This window comes from Lonchura striata, chromosome 2 (genome assembly GCF_046129695.1).
Source record: "Lonchura striata isolate bLonStr1 chromosome 2, bLonStr1.mat, whole genome shotgun sequence".
Taxonomy (NCBI): domain Eukaryota; kingdom Metazoa; phylum Chordata; class Aves; order Passeriformes; family Estrildidae; genus Lonchura; species Lonchura striata.
The window spans coordinates 55,507,003-55,523,338 of record NC_134604.1 but is presented as its reverse complement, the minus strand read 5'-3'; the positions used below and the strand labels follow the sequence as shown (position 1 = coordinate 55,523,338).

At 41.5% G+C, this 16,336-nt stretch overlaps 1 protein-coding gene across 1 annotated transcript; it reads right to left on the bottom strand.

Moving 5' to 3' along the window:
• Window positions 1–773: 773 nt before the first annotated feature.
• PCDH20 (protocadherin 20) lies at window positions 774–5,246 on the bottom strand. Its single transcript, XM_031506223.2, has 2 exons — window positions 5,073–5,246; window positions 774–4,968 (listed from the first exon to the last, which is right to left on the bottom strand). The coding sequence occupies exons 1-2, from the start codon at window positions 5,244–5,246 to the stop codon at window positions 2,164–2,166; spliced, it is 2,979 nt and encodes a 992-aa protein (XP_031362083.2). The 3' UTR covers window positions 774–2,163.
• Window positions 5,247–16,336: the final 11,090 nt, after the last annotated feature.

Below are 16,336 nucleotides of genomic sequence, written 5' to 3'. Positions count from 1 at the left end.
TATATTGGACTGCTAATTGAAATAAGAGAAGAGCAATGAAAATAATACTGTCTTTCAGTTACCTTGCCTCCTTACTGAAGAGAAAAATGCAGAGGATCTAGCTTCATCACCACAGCAATACTGTGTATTACAGATACTGAAGCTGTTTCCAAAGATATAATGTAATTTTTCTTCAGAGATATGAAACAAAGTCTTTTTGTGCCAAATGCATTTCAGGGATACATACCATTTTTCTATTTTGATAAGATGAAAATAAAGGAAAAGAGTTGATTGACCACAAAGCTCTGACAGGCTGAATTAATTTTCATGAAACACAGCTATCAAATCATGCCCCAACATAAAATATTCTAACCTGAAAAAAAAATATTTTTCCTATAGCCAGGATGGCAAAATTATGGGTGTCCTGCTAATACTGTTACTTTGACTAAGTACAATCAATATCTATTAGAAGCCCTAATATTTCAGTAGGTTCAAGGTAATGTGCCAGTCACAGAGAGAAAAATTAAAAACTGCCTCAAATTGCATTTTCTACTTTCAAAACAGGTACAAGCTGCCTCACCACTTACATCAGCTGACACACAGCTGTCTTTGTTGGTAATTTCAAGAAGCACAGCATAAACTGTCATTAATGACTTTGAAAGATATTAATTTGTGAAAGTATTATGACATGTCAGACAAGATAGCCAGCACCTAAGAACTTGTGAAAAATGCATTTCTTATAACTGAAAAAATATTTAGCTTTATAATTAAAATTCTAGGAGAGAGAGAATAAGTTATTATGAAAATATATAGCTTTAATTTGCAGACATATAAACACTTTTGGTACATTACAGACATATGATGCAAGAAATCAAAATAATAATTTTTAAGCATAGCACTAATTTATCTTGTTCACACAGAGAAATTTGATGCAATCATCATACAAAAGATAGTTCTCAGCTCTTAAAATGAAGTGAAAGTAATACATCACTGATAAAATTGCTGCTTTGTTGCAGAGGATACAGCAAAGAATAAATTACCAAGAAAATATGCCACCAGTCTTACAAGTTAGATTTTGGATCTAATCCAAAATCAAAGCCAATGAAAAGGAGCCAGGAATGGTCGCCAAAAGTCAGAAACAAGATCTTTCACATAAAATACCAATCCAGAAAGGAGCAACAGTCAGAATAAAAAAAAAGTCCAACAATTCCTTAGAATATGAAGTGATTTTTGTTTTCATCTGGCAGATCAGGTTCAGAAATAACACATAACAAAAATCTACTGCACAACCCAACTAATGGAGTACTATTGACAGATTGCTCAAAGTACAAAAAAACCACCACTTTTGTGACAACTAAGGATTTAGCCATTCCCTTGCTTCCTTGCATCTGGCATGTTTATGAGGATGAGGATGGGGTTCTTTCATTATTTGCTTTAGGAAATATTAAATATAATTTTTCCATAAAAATGACCAGCAGATTGCTGAAAAAATGATAATGAGAGTGGAATCTGGTGAAAAATGAATGATATGTCACAGCAGTTCAGATTCTCATTACAATATCTTGCATTCTTGCTCAATAGGAATTGCACTTCTTGTTAATGCCTCTTCTACCCTACTGTTAAGCTTTACTTGTGAGGTAATAAACATTCTGGTTTTCATTACTAGTGCATTTTAACATATTTATTCTTTTTATTATACATACATTGGGACAGACATTTTTTTTTTTGTAGCAGTTAAATGTCTGTATGCCAATACGTATTTTATATTAAAATCAATATATTTAAAATATATTCTGTTTATCTCATGGACAGTACCTCGAACAGTTCCCTGCTCAGGAGCATCTGATGCCCTCTCGTGGTTAAAAAGACTTTTAAAACTTGAGTTTAAAAGAATCATCTTACCTTCACCCTTTTCATGTTCACTGATCTTACTGATTTATGAAAGCTGGAAATGATGTCCATGTTTTTATAGTCAGGGTGCTAGCTGTTAGTTACTAACGTTTCATAAAAAAGCTGTACACTGAAATTGAATTTAAAAAACTGTAAACAGCTATTTACAATTATAATATTATTAAGTTATAAATTAGCAGTCCTTCATTGCAATCTCTGTCAATACAACCTACAGCTAGGTGTTTTAGTGTCCTCCAGGGTTTTTCAAATGTTGCACTTATACACAAAGAAACATCATATGTTAGAAATCTCCACTGGTTTCTTCTCCAACATGTGCAGGTTAATTCTTCCATTTAATGGGATTTGTACTTCCAAGTTTTCATCTGCTCTGTGATGCTTTTTCTCTTTTCTTAGACAAATGTAAATTCCCATCCCTGTTACTAAAGCAATTGAACCCAAGCTTATTATTGAAAGAGCTACCAAGGTAGGCATGCAGGATGCTGACTCCATTTTTTTATGTGTAGGCTCGATGGATATTTGTGGCTGCTTTTCTTCTACACTGATATCAGGCTCCTTCCTTAACAAACTTTCGATGTAGCTCTCATTGCTGACGGTATCATTGACAAAAAGGTTCACCATGACAGTGGAGTGGAGAGGTTCCGGGTAGCCGTGATCACTAACTTTTACAAGCAGCCGATAGAGGCCGTAGTCATTTTGCATCAGTGACTCTTCCAAGGTGATATTACCAGTTTTGGGGTCAATCCTAAATGATTCGGGCCGAGGGCCTCTTCTTCCTATGATACTGTAAGCTATGACTGCATTCATGCCAGTGTCCTTATCGACAGCATAGACCTCAGTGATGGGAGAGCCAGGAAGGGTAGAAGGAAGGACTAACAAGTAAGACATATTAGACTGAGGAAACAAGACCAAAGGAGGGTTGTCATTTATGTCCAGAAGAAGGATAGTTATTTTTGCTGTAGAAGACAGGGCAGGATCACCACCATCAACTGCTTCAATCCACAGAACGTAGGAGCTTTGCTGCTCCCTGTCCAGGGAGACTTTAGCTCTCAAAACTCCTTTTCCAGTATCTATAACAAAAATATCACTTCCATTCAGAACTGAAAGGGCAACCCATCCATTTTGCCCTGCATCAGCATCTGTCACACTTATAACTCCAATTTCACCAAAACCTGGAAAGTTTTCTGGCACAAAAAAACTGAAATCCTTATTAATAAATCTTGGACTGTTATCATTTTTATCCAATACAGTGATGGTGACAGTTGCTATTGATTCTCTTGGAGGGAATCCAGAATCTACTGCTTTGACAGTGTATCTGTATTTCTCTTTTTCTTCTCTGTCCAGCTGGGTGGAAACTGTAAGAACTCCTGTGGTTTTATCTAAAGCAAAATAGGAAGGGGCATCAGGACCTAAGAAATAGGATACTTGCCCTCTTTCTCCGCTGTCAGCATCAGTAGCATGCAGTTTGGTCAAAAAAGCATTGGGAACATTGTTCTCCTCAATGGACAATTCTATCAGTTGTTCAGAGAAAACTGGGGAATTGTCATTGTCATCCAGAACCTGTACTTTGACAACTTTCTTGACATGAAATCCTTCCGAGTTCCATGCAACTACGGAGATTTCATACAGCTGCTGTGTCTCAAAGTCCAAAGGCTTCGTGGTCTCCAACAGGTATTCATTGTTGTATGGCTTGTACGGTGAAAGTCTGAAAGGCCCATCACCATCCAAATAGCAACTGACTTTGTATTTTTCATCAGGGTCTTTGATGGTAAAAAATGCTATAGGTGTGTTGATAGGCTCAAGTTCCTTTAAGTAGACCACCCCTTCCACTTCATTAGCTATGAAACGAGGAACAACTTCAGGTGGCCTCATCATGACTTTGATGATGGTCACCAGCACTGTAATCACAGCAGGAATACAGCCAGGACCATTGCCCAGTATGATCAGCCTGTGTAGCCTTGGAGTGTCCCCATCAACTTTAGTGGAGAGTATGATGGCTCCTGTGCTTTCATTCAGATGGAACAAGTCCCTGGATGGCTGGGGGACCTTCTGGCTATAGGAATAGGTAATCTGGGCATTGGATCCAAGGTCCATGTCCACCGCATGGACAGTAGCCACGTGTGTCCCCAGGCTGGAATTCCCATAAAGAGTGACATTGAGCTGCGAGTCATTGAACTGGGGGCAGTTGTCATTGATGTCACTGATGCCAATAGTGAGGGTGGCACTACCCATGAGTGGCGGAGTCCCCCCATCCTCAGCGACGATGACTGTCACATATTCGTCCTGCGTCTCCCTGTCCAGTGCCCCCATAACAATCAGGTAGGGAGTCCGCTCCCCGTTCTCATTCTCCTCCACATCCAGGGTGAAGACACCATAGTTATCTCGCAGGCGGTAGGTCTGGACACCATTGGTGCCCATGTCAGGGTCAAGGGCAGGGTGCTCAATAGCCAGGCGGGTGTTCACAGGGGCATTCTCAGGCACCGAGAGGCGGATGTTGGGCACAGGGAAGCGGGGCGCATTGTCGTTGACATCACGGATAGCAATTTTTACCTTCACCAGGCGAAAGTACTCCTGTGGCAGTACCAGCACATCCAGCAGCAGCAGGCACGACTCTGGTGAGGAGGAGGAAGAAGAGACGGCAGTCGATTCCCCGAAGATGGTGGCCCCGCTGCTTTCCACGCATAGAGCTTCCCTGTCGATCTCCACCGCTGAGGTGTGCAGCTCTCCAGAGCGGTTGTCCAGCTGCACATACTGCCCCCCCAAGCCATGGGAGGCCAGGGTGAAGGAAAGTGGGGGCTGCAGAGATGCAGCATGCTGGCCACCAGCCGTTGGGAGCCGCAGGTCACGGGCCAGGCTGCCGATAAGCACCCCAGCAGGCAGCCCCTCGTTGAGGCTGTAGAAGAGCTCAGTGGCGCGGCTGTAACTGGCAAAGCAGTTGAAAGGCCCAACGAAGAGCAGGAAGAGGAGCAAGTGCTGAGAAGAGAGAAGCACAGGGGTGTGAGGAAGGGCTGGAGCTTCCCCCCGCCCACTGCCTCCCCCACTGCCACTTCGAGCAGCGAGTGGTGCATCTGCAACATGAAGCTACACTTCCTCTCCCCACCACCCTCCCAGTACAGAAGCTACTTCCAGGGCATCACCATCTGTACCCTCCAGGCAACACCAGCTGTATCCCCCACAGCAAATACGCAGTGCCAGGATGGCCCAGGGGCACCCTGCCTCCCCCCGCCCCCCAGTAGCACTTGCGCCCCGACGTGCCATTCTCTGTCTTGCCCCCGCCCCAAGCTCGTCCCCGTCTCACCCAGCGGCACCTTTCCTCCCAACCACAACCGCATCCCAAACCGGGATATCTTCTTGCTCATCCCTAAACATTTGCTCGACCCCTTCCCCTTACAGAGCAGAAACCCGAAACGCGTCCTTCGCTGCCCCTACGCCCAGCCCCGTCCCGAAAGCTGTTTTTCCCGCATGTTCACGGGTCCCGCGGTGCAGCGGGGAGGCGGCCCGCTCCGCGCATCCCGCGGGGGTCCCGGCGGAGCTGCCGCGCTCCGGGGGCGTCCCTGCCTCCTGTGGCCGCGGAGCAGGCGGCTCCAGCCCCGCCGTGACGGGTCCTCGGCCACCCCTGCGCCACCCCGCAGGGTCCCTCTGCTGCCGGCGGACAACGCGAGCGGCGCAGAGGAGCCGCGGAGCGGAGGGGCTGCGCGGAGCAAGTTGCCCGCGCTGGCGAGCGTGTCGCCCGCTACACACAGATGGAAGGGAGCTCCCCGAAAGTAACTTCAGGCATCGTCTGCACGGAGGAAATTTTTCCTCCTTACCCTCTTCCTCATCACCCATTCGCTTTTCCGCGGCTCTGTGCCACAACCTGCGCCGGCAGCAGCAACAAACATAAACTTTTCGCGGCTGCCCTGATCTTTGGAAAGAAAAAGACCCAACAAAAATATCCACGCATACACGGTCTGGCTTGTTTGGTTGTTTTTTGGTGCTTTTTTGCCAATTTGTTGCCAATTTCGCTGCTGCGTGCGAGGTCGGGCTCGCTGGCCGGTCGCGGCGCGTCCCCCCTCCCTCGCCCGGCCCTCACCTGGAGGCTGCCGCGGGCGCTGGAGCGGCCGCGCCCGCCCGGGGGCCCCATGCCCGGCCGCCGCTGCCGCCGCCGGCTGCGCCCCGGCAGCGCGCCCGCTCCGCCGCCCGCCCGGCGCTTCTGCTCCCCGCGGCTGCCCATTCCCCGGCCGCCGCCGCCGCCGCCGCGCTGGGCTGGGCCGGGATGTGCGCGCCGCCCAGGACACTCCCCCTCCGCCGCGGGAAGGGCCGGAGCGGGGGAGCAGTCACGGGCTCGGCTGGCCGCGGGGCGGGCGGCCGAGACGCGGGGGCGCGTCCGCGGAGGCTGCGGCAGCGCCGCGGGCAGCGGGCAGGGAGCGCAGCGGGCAGCGAGGGAAGCGGCCGCGGTGTCGAGCCCAGCGGCGCAGCCACGGCGGAGAGCGGGGTTATTGGGGGTGTGTGCGCTCGCCCGGGCAGCGCTGGGACCCGTCTGTAAACTAGGGCGGGAAAAAGATATTAAAAAATAAAATAAGCTCGGCTTGTTCTTCGTCTGTGGAAAGCGGACAGAGAGCGACTTTTTACATGGGCTCATAGTCATCGAACAAGGGGAGCAGTTTTAAACTAAAAGAGAACAGACTGAAATGAGATGTTAAGGAAGAAATTGTTTATTCCGAGGGTGGTGAGGCACTAGAACAAGTTGCCCAGAGAACCTGCGGGTGCCGTTATCCCTGGATGTGTTCAAAGCCAGATTTGGATGGGGCCCTGATCAACCTGATCTAGTGGCTGGCATCCCTGCTCTTGACCAGAGGAACTGAGATGATCTTTAAGTTTGCTTCCAACCCAGACCATTCTGAGAGTCTATGTTGTGGCGTGAGTCTCAGCAGGCAAATTGAGAATTAACAGCTGTATTGGCGTTACGGAGCCTTGGTGAGTTGAGAAGCTTGCTCCTGCACAAAATGAAAGTCATGTTTTTGAAGAGATTGTAAGCATTTGGTTGGTGGAAAGAGTGTCCTGCTGAATTAAAGCAGCAACTACGATTTTCTGCTGGCTAAGAACTCAAAGGTCCTCTGCGGCAGAAAATTATGTGTTTTCATTTTATAGTTTCCAGTCACTATTGGCTAGACTATAAGCCTGCCATAGAACAAGATGTGAAATTATCAGAACTCAGGAAACTTTAGATAGCGCGAGACCAATTACACATTAATTACATTCATTTAACATGTTGGACTGCCAAAAGGATTACTAACCTCCCCAGCATTACTTACACTGTCTGTCTGCAACATCTCAAATAGAATTTTACATGTCTATCTTTAGCCTGAAAGTGCTCAACGATCTGAATCCAGGCTGCTGCTGAAAGCTTGAGTACTGGGACTCTCAAGCACAGTAGAGCTGCCCTTTGCAGAGGTAAAGTTTGTGTGGGAGTTGAAACTCACTGAATCACAGGGCCTGAACACCACCTTACGTGTCTCCATTCTCAGTGGCAAGCACAGTGTGCAGGCATTTGTTCTCAGTTAATCATTAAAAGCATAGAGCACAGAAAAATATTTTTCTTCAGTTAAAATAAAAATTACTCTTCCCTTTTCCTTTTCCAATTCCATGAGACAAATTCCATGTCTAAGCCAAAGTAAAGAAGCAAAACCCTCTGTAATTAGAATCCCAGTCCAAAACCATCTTAATGCCCGAGTCTTGTAAAATTTTATATTTCAAAAGCAAATAATAAGTGAAACATACAAGAGTCTAGCAACTCTTGGGATGTTCTTGGGTGTTGTGACAATGACAGCTGTGGCACAAACTTCATAGCATAGCATAGAATAAAACAAAAACTTCCAAGACTGACTTTCTCTGGGACTGTAAACAAATCATACTAATTCCTTTGTCCTGTATCCTCCATCCCTAAAATATAAATAGTGCAATACTGTTTGTCTGAATTACAGCTTTACCTCATTCTTGCTAAAGTAAATGGGAGTGGAATCAGGCTCTGCTTTATTCAGTGAAACTCTTGGAAATATATTGTGATTTTAATAACCATTTCATCCCAAAAATGACATTAGCACAATAATCATATGTACGCTAAACAGTGAAGCATTATGGTACTAAAAAAAGGCTTGGCTTTATTTATTATTCATTAATCTCTAGGGTTTTGAAACCACTCAGTATGTACTGCCCTTATAAATTGTTTATATCTTTGCCATTCATTTCTGGCACAAATAGAACAGACAATGCAGTGTATACAGTTCAGAGTGAACATGTATAATTTAAGAAAGAAATCAAACTACCCAAGTCCTTTACTAGATGCTCATCCATATGCACTGTTATGAACATTGCTTGGTGTTAAAGGTGCCCATAAACTCAATCCTGTTTAAGGTAGTGACTGGATGTGCATGGCAGATGCTTTTAGTTGACTCATATCAGCTCTAATTTTATTAATTTAAACAGAAATATTGACTCATTTGGATTTCAGTCTGATTTTGAAACTGATTTATGGAGTTAGAATTCACAGACATTATCATTTTAGTTTTAGTGAATCGGTAATCTTCTCATAAATGAGACAGAAGTCCCTACAAAATTCTACCATTAAGTTTTGGTTTTTGTTTCTCTGATGTCACAGTTTCCTCTTATGTTATTTATTCCTCTTATGCTTTTGGAATTACTGACCTATTCCTACACCATTTTTCATAATATTACAGCCACTGCAGTTCCCTTGGGCCACGGATAGGGTAAATTATGACTTTACTGTTATAGTATTCAGGTTTTCATTATACTTGATGACTTTTGTTTTATTAAAGCACAGGTGTAACAGCAGAATTAAAAGTTTTCTGGAGCATCTGGTACCTCTATAATATTTTATTTTGCTAGACATCAGAATCATCTAGTAAGTCTTAAAGGCTCCTTAAAGACTAATGTGTCTAATAAATCTCCTGGTTAAGAACTACTCCAGCCTGCTTAGAGGAGAAGTAAGTACTACAGCTGCGTGTGGGATATGTAATGAGGGGTGTGAGAGAAACAGCAGGAAAAGATACCAAACTGTCTCCTTCACTCATTATTTTGGGGGAAGAACTCCTTCCAGAGTTGCAGGAAAACACTGAACTGATTTAATTATATTTCTATACTGAGTTATGTTTTCTGGGACAAAGATGTTAGCAATTTATGAGCCTAATTCCATTCAACCACATGTAGTTAAACATATCTTTTTAACTTGCATCTCACTACATAAAATCTAGTTATCGCTGCATATAAGATTCATGTTGCAATTAGTGATTGAGAAGGAACAAGTGAGAGCATTTCTGTGGGATCCCTGATTGCCTCAAGTGTGTCACAAATCACAAGTCTGAGATCTAGTGACAAGCCCTCCAAGACAGAAAAAGTACATTATTGGTATAGTAAAAAGAGTATTTATTTTACTTTATCCTGAATAAAGAACATAGGTATTGATACTCAATTGAAGTGCCTTGTTTTTGTGGGCAGAGTTCCAGTGGCAGATGTGAGCCTTCCCAGGTGATTCATTCAGGACCATCACTTCTGAAAGAGAATATCAAATAGTACCTTTTGGCATGGCTGGCAACTGTAGCCATGTGTGCAACTTTTACAAGAGAAAGGGATGCAGGGACATGTTGCCCCCTCAATCTAGCAAAAAGCTCTCTGCAACAACCTGTCGCTTGAGAAGGAAGACTGTGGCATGAGATTTCCCCATCAGAGAAATTCAACTGATTCAGATGACAACTTTTGTAAGACTACAGTCAGTGTGATACTTTGAGATGTGCTTTTCAGTGGGGAAACATTTTGCAGTGAAAGCCCTGGTGTGAGTATTGATTTCTAGTCACAGGAAAACTGAGAAAGTCACATGACTAACAGACTGTAACTTCACTGAAGATTTTAAACTGCAGGAGATACAGGCCAAGTAAAAGAGATATTTTTAACTTTAAGCAATACACAACTTTTTATTGTTTTGCTGCTTAGTAAGGAAAATGCCTTACATGCTGAACTTCCTGTGCAGGATGGTGGATTACAGTGTGAAAGACTCTTATGAATATTAGATAGTGACCTTTCTCACAGAAGTACTGAGCATCTGGTATTTGCGCTTTACTGAAAGCTGTGATCATTCTGTGTCACTGTAGATCAGACCTAGCAATGATCATTCCATTCTTGGCACACAGCAGGAGAGGGACCCTGGCATTGTCTTCCCTTGTGTCACTGTAAGGCAGCAGAAACTCTGGGTCCAGCTTGAATAAAGCAACAGTCGGGTTGGAAAGTGGACGACTCTTTGGGGTTTATATTGCTCAAATCTCCAGTTACCCTTTCAAAGGGCTGGTTCTTGCCAGCTCCTGCAAGGTGAACCTGCAAGGTTCTGCTCAACAGCTTTTTATGAACAAAACTCTGCTGCGGTCATGACAACCTTACAAGAAAGTAGCTAATGTGTGAAAGCAGTTTCTAAACTTATGAAATAATACCCCATGAGGCAAAGTGGTGTTTGATAGAAAAGCTGCCAAAGGTGGATGAGATTTTCCCATCTGGTTAGCTTAGTGCCTATTGGGGACTGCTATGTTGAAGTATCACAAATCAGAGCTGATAAACAGTGGCAAAGAAAAGAGACTTGAGAAAAAAAAAAAAGCCTCCTCCTGCAGTCTCTAAACAAAATATTTGACACACTTGACCAACTTCTTCCTCCGATTATTTTGAGGTTTCATAGAAGTATGAATTCTTTGGTTATGATATTTTGTATATGCCTCCATGCATTTTGTGCTTTTCTTTTTATCTGGAAAAATGTCAGTATAGTTCAGCAGTGAGAAAGATATATGTATATTCAATATAGTTTTAGTCTTATCACAACTTTATTTTCAAAAGAAAACATAATTTAAAATTTATTAACTAAATATAGTTTTCTTAAAATATAAGAGGAAAGAAGACTTTAATTCAATTTATATTCCAGCACATCTTTTTACCAGTGTTTTTTATACTGTTACACAGCATATGAACATTTGCTTTCACTGACTTCATGTGTAAGGCTTAAAATAATAATGAAACAACTCTTGTTTAGTAAAAGCTAAAGCACAAGCTGAGCTATAGTACTAATATGACACTCCTAAAAATTATTAACACCGTAAGTGTTTCATTACAGTCCTTATCACAGTAGTTCAGGAACAACATTTCAGCTTCTGTCAGCTCACTGTGTACATAATGTCTGCAAGTTATGAGAGTGTCATAAATATGTAGATATTTCTTAATTGACTTCTCATTGACATTAACCCATGGCTTCTGAGCTGAAGTGGCAACCTTTTAATGCCAGAAGCCACCTCTGAGGAGAGAACGCTGCTCACAGCAATGGAGGACAATGAAGAAGCCCTGTGATATGCCAGGTAGCCAAGACTTCAAGACATGAGTGTCAGATAGCTCTTCTAAGACAGCTACCAACAGTTTGAAATCCCATTCAGTTTTCTGTGGTGGAAATGGTTGGATAATGGATATAGTGCAGCAATACAGAGCACTTTTCTTCTGATTGCAGCAGCTCCAATGATATTTCAGCCTTTCTTTTTTCCTATGAAACAGGCATGTTTGTATGTTTTCTTGTATGTGTATTTTTCCTTGTCAGTATGTATATTTTTCCTGAACTGCTTAGATCTGCTCTGAAAAACATACCTATGTTGTAGCGTAACCTGAGCTCTTTGGCCATGGGGGATGGACATTTGCTTCCTTGACAGTAAATTGTTACATGAATTTTCTAAGGACCAGATTCTGTCATCTTCTCTCAGTCTATAGTCTGGTAAAAAATCTTAATTAGCTGTTAGCTGTAACTCCCTAATGTTAGCTTATTCCTTACTCCCCAAAATTCATAAACAATCAAAAAAAGTTTTTATTGGATGCAGGTTAATTACTATGTGTTCTGGGATTTGGCCCAAATTGCATCTTTTATTTAGACAAGTGGATTGACCAGCTCCCAGTGGGATTTACCACATTTTTATGTCTGTGATGAAATGAAGACAGTAAAAACAAACAACTTAATGCCTAAGCTACTTTTTAGATTATAGGAAAATATTCTGGCTGTATGCTTCAAAAATCTTGCAGCTGATAGAAGCTTTATTATTCATGCTGTCACTCTGGTCACTCAGGTCGCACACAGATAAGAGACAATAGTGTTTTCCCTACAGAGGCCCTGGTTTCCCTTGGCAGAGCTGAACAAAAGGTTGGAGCCAAACCTATTCTGAGATTCATCCAAATACAGATTTTCTTGAGTTTGTAAAAGCCTTCAGTCAGATCAAAACTGTACTTCTGTCTTGTTCAACTTTCGTATGTAGTGAAAAGAGAATATTATTCATTAGAAAGAGTGGGATTTGCTTGCTCTAACTTTAGCTAACTTTTTACTTTAACTAACTTTATCAGGCATCCAGACTAGGGCATTTTTTTCTTCCTGAAATATAGACATTTTCAAGGTAAGTGAAAGCAGAGATGTCTAAAACAAGTGAGACAAATTGTTTTCTTTTTCTCTCTCAACTAAAATTTCAGGTTACAGTGAGAAGCTTTAATTTAGATGCTTAAATTTTATCTGTTTAAAAGTAGATTATGGAGAAAGAGAAGGCTGTGTGTGGGCACAGCAGTTATATTTTAAAGCAGATGTGACTTTAAACCATACTCTTACAATAATCAGCAATATTCTTTGAGATTGCTGTTAAGTCTAAAAAGCCTAAATGTAGAGACACTAGCACCTCGCTTCTCACAAATTATCAATCAAGACACATTTGCAGATGTTACATCTTACACAATAATTACATCTGACAGAGAAAAAAAAAAGGGTTTATTCCTAACAGAGTTTCAGAAAGTAAAATTCATTATATACATTATTTTTGAAAGTACTAGCTTTATTCACCAGACATCACTTTCTCTTCAGTTATACAGTGTAGATCAGAGAGTGAAGAAAATTATTTGTAGGATGTTGATGTTTGTTTTTATCCACAATAAGATAGCACTTTGACAAATTTGAGATTACATTTCTTTAAGCAGCAGTGAGATATCGAATATTTGACAACTTCTCTAATCCTAGTTCTGCACATGTCTACAAATCCATGTAATAACCATTCAGCTCAAGAAATCAAAAACTCAGCAAGCAGTTCAATAAAAGTCAAAAGGCATTTCCTCATCATAGAATAAAATTATCTAGTGTTTTATTTCTTAATGCAATGACTTTCTTCAGGGAAAAAAATAATTTATTTGTTTTGTTGAAAAATGAAAATGCATAATTTGTGGGAAAATGTACAGTCTCTCTGCAAAGGTAAAACCTTTTTCTCTTTATTTGTGGTAATATGGGATTGTGAAAGAAATACCAATTAATGCAAATTTCTATTTCAATTTTTATTGTGGTAATGTACTGTCTAATGTTACAGTGCCAACAACATAACCAGCATGTTAGCATTTTCCGTATTCCTTAGGGATATAAAAAGCTCAATTTCAATTGTCTACCCAATGAACAAGAGCATAGAACTGCTAGCTGGAATAGCTTTTACATGGGAGATTGCTTTTCTGGTACATCTCTTCAAAAATTGATATGTGCATAAATAGAAAACATATATAGAATATGGATTGTAAGTAAATTGACTGACAAGGTCTTAAAGCTGAGCAAAAATTAACAGTCCAAGGAACCTTACAGTAATGAGAACTGGATAAATTCTGATTTGAATTGTGCGCATTGTGCTGCAAAGACAGAAAAATTAAAATGTCTCTGTTGTATTGTCCGTATGTTATTCGAGGTAGTTGTCTATATAGGGTCATTGGAAATAAAAAACTTTTCTTGAATTAATCCTTCATTTGATAATAAGTGTTTTTTATATATATTTTAAAATATTAAGCAATGCAGGAAGAGATAGTTGCAAAGTGAACTATTGAAAATAAACACTTTTTTCTCCTCTATCCAATATTAAGACATGTCTCATTCTGATATGTATGCTATATATATATCCATCATATATGTTACTAATTTTTAGTCAGCAAATTTCCTCCTCAGATCTGGATTACCATGCTTGACCTTCTGCAACAGTAACATCCATCTCTCTCCTTTCAGCACAACCTGATACTAGCTTTTGTAAACATAAACACAGTTGTTTCCACATAAAATAATGTAATGAATATTGATTTTTTGGTTTTTTTTAAAGACATAAAATTATCTTTGTTTTTACTTCACAGTGGTCTATTGATTTGTATTTAGTTATTAGACATTCATCCATTACCTTCTTGTTTTATGATTATAGCTTTATTGTCACCAAAAGCAGAACCAGATTGAAATCTGGCCTGTCTGATGTAGACTGAGATGTGTGTGTGTGTGTGTGTATGTGTGTGTGTGTTTGTCTCTTGGAAAATGGAACATAAAAAAAAAAATTGGAGATCTGCTATTGAGTGTTGCTAGTTCCACTGCAGGTCAATCATTACAATGGGTCAATGGAAAAAATAATAGTTATTACAGGTCACTGAACTTTGTAACATCAGTGGCTTTGCACTGTTCAGAAGCTATTTTTGGAATTTATAAAAGGAGTTCAAGCTCATGAACTTTTTTCTTCAGTAATTTGTACCCATTGCAAGTTTCAAGGTTGTTGAAATTTCAAAGTGAAATTGAAGGGAGAACCCTACAGCATCAAGACCTCCCACCAACTTAAAATGGATGCCTGTTGTCCCTTTACTGTGCTTAAGAAGAAGTTCATGCCAAAGGATAAGATTCAAAACAGCTTGTTTGTTGATCAGGGAGTCACTTAAAATTATCATAGTCTCTGTGAAGTATCCAAAGCTCACTTGAGAGAAATATGACACAATTTTACTCACCAAATATGTCTTACAACTCGCTTTGTTTGCTTAAAACCACAGATTGCCATGACTGCACGTTGAAGTATCAAAAGGGCCTTTGACTCAACAAGGAGGCCTCAACTTTACCTGACGGATCAAGGAATAGGAAATATCTTTCTTTTTTTTTAAGACTCCAGTAATGGCAGATGAGCTTTTGTAAAATAGGCTGATGTTAGAGTTTTACTAAGGATATACTATCAGGACTTTCTTCTGAGACAGTGATTTAAACCAGGAGAAACTTCTTATAGGAGTGCCATGAGGATGTATGAGGCCGAGTGCCTAGGAGTTAACAAAGCCTTAATTGTTATTGTATAGTTATATTTGACTGGTTCTGCATCATATTTAAAATTATATGTAGAATTTTCCTTCTCAGTGCACTTGTCAGATTAGATTCCTTTTTGAGCTTCCAAACTTTCTACTGGTAGACCATGTATTCTTCACACATGGTCTGGGGCAGACATCTAATTATTACATTTCTTGATCAAGACCTAAGCAACTATGCTGAGTTTATGTTGTCTAGATGCCAGGTGCCTACCAAAACTGCTCTAAGATAATGAAAAATAAGAGCTTAAACTTAAAACATCTTTCCCCCACCCCTTTATTCTCCCTGGGTTCAATTTCACTCCTGATTTCTCTACCTGCTCCCATCCAGCAGCCCAGGGCATGGAAAATGGGGGCTGCAGTCAGTTCATCACACATTACCTCTGCCACACCTTCCTTCTTAGTAGGAGGATTCCTCATACCCTTCTCCTGCTCCATCGTGGGAGTCCCTTCTACAGGAGACAGCTCTCCATGAACTTCTCCAGTATGACCCCCTCATACAGGCTGAAGTTTTTCATGAACTGCTCCAGAGTGGGTCCATTCCATGGGCTGCCGGGAGACAGCCTGGCTCACCCTGGTCTACATCAGGGGTTGCAGGAGAATCAGAGCCTGGACCACCTCCTCCCCCTACTGCAACAACCTTGGTTTCTTCAGGGCTATTTCTTCTGCACATTCGCACTCTTTTCTACCTGCTGAAGTTACTGTCAGACAGGTTTGTTTTTTTTTTTGTGGTTTTTTTTTTGTTTGTTTGTTTTTTTTAAATCTGTTATCCCAGCGGTACTACCACCATCACTTGATGCCCAGCAGAGGGTCCATCTTGGAGCTGACTGACATTGTCTTTACTGCACATAGAGGAAGCTTCTGGCAGCTTTTACTGGAAGTTACTGCTGTAGATGTCCACTGCCAAAATTTTGCCATGCAAACCCAATACAGCATCTCACATGGCTGTGCATTTAGTCTCAGAACTGGGTGTTACTGGGTTCCCAGGAGGTTCAGTGAGTGAACTGAACACTACAATCTACATCTTGGCTGTGAACCGAAAAGGTAGCTCTAATGTTGCTGGGACTAATTAATATAAAGTTGGTGCTACATGACGGGGAATAGAACTTTGATTGTTCCCTGTATTTATCAGCACAGATGGAGGCACTCAGTTCACTTCCTCTTCAAAAGACTGGGCATGTGGGAGGAGGAGTGGTTCTAAGCTGACTCAAAGCAGCATATGTGCTATTCCACAGACCTCCATATACAGAGATGGAAACTTATGTTGGGAAACAGGCAG

What these genes read in the sequence shown, in the direction of transcription:
- PCDH20 (XM_031506223.2), bottom strand. Translation starts at nt 5,246, where the DNA reads ATGAGCAAGAAGATATCCCGGTTTGGGATGCGGTTGTGGTTGGGAGGA. An exon ending in CTGGGCCATCCTGGCACTGC is followed by an intron (nt 4,969 to 5,072) that starts GTATTTGCTGTG and finishes GAGGAAGTGTAG; the next exon opens with CTTCATGTTGCAGATGCACC.